Below are 5,539 nucleotides of genomic sequence, written 5' to 3'. Positions count from 1 at the left end.
AAATCTATACCTACAATCTCAAAAACCCCAGCACCGTTTATTCTATTAGCAGGTAAAGGAGCAAAAGGTGTTTCAATTTGTTTACCGTTTAACTTTTTACATGTGACGCATGAGTAAATTACAGAGTTTATAGTTTTCCTGGCTTTTATTAACCAAAAATTTTCTGTGATTATTCACAGTATTTTCGGACCAGCATGACAACTTTTTTCATGTTCTTCAACTAAAAGTTTTCTTACTATTGTATTTTTGCTTGGAAGAATTATTGGGTACTTAAATTCTTGTGAAAAATCGCCATATGCAAGTCTGGTTTTTAACCTTAAAATTCCATTTTTGTCTTCAAATATTTCGAACTTCCTCAATCCCTTTATATTTTCTGTTAAATTTTGAGTTTGTACAAATTTTATTATGCATGTTTCAGCTCTTTCTAGTTCTTGAGCATTTAAGTAATCAAACTTGTTGCTTGTCTTAGCTTCTACACATGTTCTTCTTCTTTTGTTCCTAACATTGTGGTAAAATCTAAGAATCCATCCTACTAATCTCCGTACTTTTGAAAACTTTCCAAAATAATTTAACTTTTGACAAAAGTCTTCCGAATTTTCTGCTAGATTAGTATTAACTAATTTCATACATTCTTTCATTGCTTCTTCTTCTGTAGCGCCTACTTCTCCTTTTGGCCACATATTTTCTGGTTCTTTGAGCCATTGAGGGCCCTTCCACCATTGTTTTTCCAAAAGTTGTTTCCCGCTACATCCTCGTGATAAAACGTCTGCAATATTCATATCACCTGGCACGTGGCGCCACTGATCTACTGCAGAATATTTTTTAATCTCTTTTACCCGGTTTCCTACAAAAGTATTCCAAAGACCCTTTGTTTTAATCCAGGTTAAGACAACCATCGAATCACTCCAGTAGTACGTTTTAAGCTCTGTAAAGTCTGTTACTTCTTTAACAGTTTCTAATAACCTAACACGTATCACAGCAGCCATTAATTCTAACCTAGGGAGAGTAATCGTTTTAACTGGACTTAAACGCGATTTTGCTAACAAAAGTTTGATTGAAATTGAATTTTGAAATTCTAGCCTAATAAAAACGCAAGCGGCATAAGCGTATTTACTAGCGTCAACGAAAACGTGAAGAGTTTTATTTATTATTAGGTTCACTTCTTCTGGATATGCTAAATATCTATGTATGTTACAAAAATTAAGACATTTAACATTTTTTAACCAAATTTCGAAACGTTTTTTGATATCGTCAGGTAATTTTTGATCCCACGTCAATTTCAAGCTCCAAGTCTCTTGTAATAAGATTTTCGGTATTAACGTAAATCGAGCAGTGAAACCAATAGGATCAAAAACTCTCTGCGTTGCAGATAAAATGCCTCTTTTTGCTCTAGGAATCTCGTCAAGACTGTCTAAATTTTTTATATCACACGCTAAAGTGTCAGTTTGGTAATTCCACTGTATACCCAAAATAGAGATAACCTTATTTTCTAATTTTTCATTGACGCTAGAAACATACGTATCGTTATTTTCATTAAAAGTCCACCCCCTAAGATCAAATTTTGCATTCTTTAGAATTTCTGTTGACTCATCAATAAATTTTTTAAGTTCTGTTTCATTCCTAACGCTAAAAACACAATTGTCTACGTAAAATGCGTTAAGAAGTTGATTAGCTGTTTCTGTGTATGTTTTTTCCTTTTCTAAATGCAAATTAACTGTTGCTGCTAAAAGAAAAGGACTTGGTTTTAGCCCAAAAACTACTCTACAATGTCTAAATATTTTTATTTCTCTTTTTTCATAGTTTTTCCACCACAAAAATTGTAAAAAATCCCTATCTTTCTCTGAAATGCTTATCTGCAAAAATGCCTTCGCTATGTCTGACGTTACCCCAATTTTATGTAACCTGAACTTTAAAATTAAAGGTATTATTAGCTCAATATTTGGACCCTTTTCCAGTAAATCATTAAGAGAATTACTGTTACCATCTTTAGCTGATGCATCAAACACTGGTCGGATCTTCGTAGTTAAACTGGACTCTTTGACAACTGCGTGATGTGCCAAGTAGTGCGTATTCTTTTCCAACGGCTCTTCTTCTACTTCTTCAATGATTCCTGTATTTTCCCAATTTTGAAATATATTGTCATACTCTGTAAGCTTGTTCAGAGAAACTAACCGTTTTGTGGTAGAAAAAAGTCGCTTTTCAGCTAAATTAAAATTAGAGGTTATAGCCGGATAACCTTCTGCCCATGGTAAACAAACTTCATATCTATTTTCACTATTTACCACAGTGCTTTCTTTACATTTTTCTAACGTGCGAATGTCTAACTCTTCTCGACATTTCGTCTCTGCTGGATCTTATATACCCAGAACATCTAAACTCCATAAAGTACTCAATGAGTCAGTAAAATAAGTTGAAACAAACGTGTTTATTTTATTATTACTTTTTTGTGTCCCCATAACGGTCCAACCAATCTTGGTTTCCAAAGCTACTAAAGAATCATTTATGTTTACCAAGTTTCCTGTTATGATGTGACCAAACATGTCTGCCCCTATTAATAAATTATCCTCTAATTCTTTAGAAGCAGAATCATTTACATAAATATTTTTATCTTTTAATAAATCTAGGACCTTTTGGTCAATTAGTTTTGGAAGGTAATTACAAATTTTAGATTGTTCCAGTAAAGATAACCCGATGCTGAATGAATTTTCTAAATTTTCTATACCTGCCTTAAACAAACGATGAATCTTTGGAGCTCCCTGCAACCCACCAAAAACACCTTGAACTATATTTTCTTGTCCAATTTTAGTTAACCCTAAATCTTCCGCGCATTTTGTAGTTATATAGGAACGTTGCGAACCCGAATCTAGCAGTGCCCTTACTGTCATTGACCTTTTATTATCAGAAATAACCCTAACATTGATCGTTTGCAGTAAAGTTTCAGAAGCGACAGTTATTAATGTATTTTCTAAAGATTCTGATTTTTGCAAATCTCTATTTTTGTTTTCTTTTTCATGCAAATCAGGACACATTAATGTAAAATGCTTGCGAGCACATTTTATACATTTGACAGTTGTTTTGCATGTCCGAAAATTGTGAAACTGCTTTAAACATGAAAAACAACTCCGTTTTTTACTTATAATGGATTTTTTCTGCTCTAAAGTCATTTTCTGAGCTTTAATGCAGTTCTGACTGGCATGTGTATTGCTTTCGCAAAAAATACAAGAAAACTTTTGCTTACCCTTGGTTTTTAAACTCTCTGTATGTAAGGTTTCTACAGTATACTTATCGTCAATACTTTTTGGAACTGTGAAACTAGACTGAGCAAGTTTTATACGCTCTTCGGCCTCCACTTCTGTTTTCAGGAACTCTAGTAGACCCTGCAACTCACTATTAAATTTTAAATTATTAGAAGCCCTATTTCTTTCCCAAATTTTAAGCAACTCATAAGGTAGCTCGGATTCAACAAGTGGCAAAAGCATCGCTGCATACTTGTCGCTAGTAACACCTAGTGTTCCCAAAGCCCTAAGCTGAGTCTCCAACCTATCATACAAAGTAGATAAAGCCATACCTGGGTCCTCCTTTGAGGTTTGTTGATTTAGAATTAAATTTAGTAACTCCCTAACGTATACCTCAATTAAAATTTCGTCCCTTGCGAATCTATTTTTCAGTTGGTCAATGGCTATTTTATAATTTTCAGCGGAAGGTGGGAAGCTTTCGACAAGGCTTCTGGCTGGCGTGCCATCTTCTGTTGATTGGATCAGGTATTGGAACTTGTCTTCGTTTGGAAGGTCTGCGTCTTCATCGATTTTTCTAAACTGGCCCCAAAAATTTATCCAATTTTTGATATTTCCATCAAATTTCTTTATTTCAATTTTCGGCATATGAAAATTTTTGACAGGTTTTTCATTTCTTGTAACTTTATTTTCTTGATCTTTCAAAGTTTTTAAATTTTTGATCAAATACTCACATTCTATTCTAAATTTTCCTACCTCGTCACGAAAGTTTTCTTCATCATTTAATTCCTTGCTAATTTCTTCCGTGCTGGTTTCTTCTGCGAATAGAATGTCTTTTATGCTGTTGTCTAGAAGAAATACTCGCTCTGCTTTATCATCAACTTGTTGCAGGAGTCTTTGTATTTTCTTCTCGTCACTGGGATTCACCTCTTCAATTTCTTTAAAAACTTTTTTCAGGGATCCTTTTATTGTTTCCCTCTCTAGCTTTAGGTTCTGCATGTTTTTCAATTAACCAGGGATGCCAATAATGTAATTTCTAGTGTGTTTTATTTATATTTTATGCCGAGAGAGAAACGTGAAAGTGTGACTTTTCTTATTAATTTATTTGACAACTTCTAAAAACAATATACTAATCGTAAAACTAAACTAGATATATGGTTACCCACAACAACGGATTAATATGTAGTGTATATACTAGATTCTAGTGTCCCAACAGATATAATAATTATCATGTTCTCATGAATGCTTCACAGTTATGTAATACCAGCGAAGCTGCAGTTCCGCCTTATCTTTAGAATACTTCGGAACAGTAGCGGATCTAGTGGGCATTGGGGTAATTCCACCAGTAACGTGCTAAAGAATTAAAGAGAAAATTGTTCTTCATTTAACGAGAATGAACGAGATGGAGCCATCAAAAAACATTTATCGCCATAGACCGGATGGTAAGAGGAGAAAACGTAGGCCCAGAGTATGATTTAAGAACCAGGTGGAAGACGAGTTACGGGTGTTAAGAGTACGAAATTGGAAAACCAAGGCGAAGGATATAATAGTAAGGAATGGAAGATGATTCTTGAACAGACCGAAACCACAAGGGGTTCTAGAGCCAATTTTGATGAACTTTTTAATAAAAAATATTGTAAAATGCAAGGTGCTACAGCTGAAGATGCTCAACAATTATTACAGAAGTTATTAATTCCCAATGTTGTACAAGCTAGAGTTGAGACTGATAATCTGATTAGAAGAAATGGTCAATGCAGAAGGCCTCATAATCATGATTTTGCCAACTTTCCTGTTTTCGACTTTGAATATCTAACAAACCTTACGATTGAGATATAACAAATTAAACTGGCACTGTCTTACATACAAGATAAAATAATTAGAGACAATGACGAAGAGTTTCAAACTGACAAGAATATGGATGAACCGGGATTCATAAGAGTTCGAATATTATCTAGGTTTCTGCAGAAGAATTGATTAGCGGGTACTACTGTGCCTGTCCATCTGGTGCAAGAACTGTGGGTACTTGTGCTCATATAACCAATGCGTTATAGTTTTTAGGGTTTGCAAGACATTAACCGAATATTAAGTACCTTGATAGGTCGTTAACACTACATAACACTAAATCAGCAAAATCTTAACGTACAGATAGTCGAAGATGACTTAAACCCGATTTCTCCATAGACAATTGCAAGTAATATTTAGCGTTTACTGACTACCAGGTACTTTGTTTTTTTCGTATTCAGATCAAGTCCATGTTTTATACTTGTCTCATATCTGATATGCGGGACAAATTTCATGTCAGCTAA

At 34.2% G+C, this 5,539-nt stretch overlaps 1 protein-coding gene across 1 annotated transcript; it reads right to left on the bottom strand.

Moving 5' to 3' along the window:
* Positions 1 to 658: 658 nt before the first annotated feature.
* LOC126880854 (uncharacterized) lies at positions 659 to 4,232 on the bottom strand. Its single transcript, XM_050644922.1, has 3 exons — positions 2,441 to 4,232; positions 837 to 2,353; positions 659 to 766 (listed from the first exon to the last, which is right to left on the bottom strand). The coding sequence occupies exons 1-3, from the start codon at positions 4,230 to 4,232 to the stop codon at positions 659 to 661; spliced, it is 3,417 nt and encodes a 1,138-aa protein (XP_050500879.1).
* Positions 4,233 to 5,539: the final 1,307 nt, after the last annotated feature.

Source organism: Diabrotica virgifera, chromosome 2 (genome assembly GCF_917563875.1).
Source record: "Diabrotica virgifera virgifera chromosome 2, PGI_DIABVI_V3a".
Lineage (NCBI taxonomy): Eukaryota > Metazoa > Arthropoda > Insecta > Coleoptera > Chrysomelidae > Diabrotica > Diabrotica virgifera.
Note: the sequence above shows the minus strand (reverse complement) of the source record. Positions and strands in the feature narration are given on the sequence as shown.

What these genes read in the sequence shown, in the direction of transcription:
- LOC126880854 (XM_050644922.1), bottom strand. Translation starts at nt 4,232, where the DNA reads ATGCAGAACCTAAAGCTAGAGAGGGAAACAATAAAAGGATCCCTGAAA. An exon ending in CGTTATGGGGACACAAAAAA is followed by an intron (nt 2,354 to 2,440) that starts GTAATAATAAAA and finishes TGGGTATATAAG; the next exon opens with ATCCAGCAGAGACGAAATGT. An exon ending in ATACTTTTGTAGGAAACCGG is followed by an intron (nt 767 to 836) that starts GTAAAAGAGATT and finishes TGAATATTGCAG; the next exon opens with ACGTTTTATCACGAGGATGT.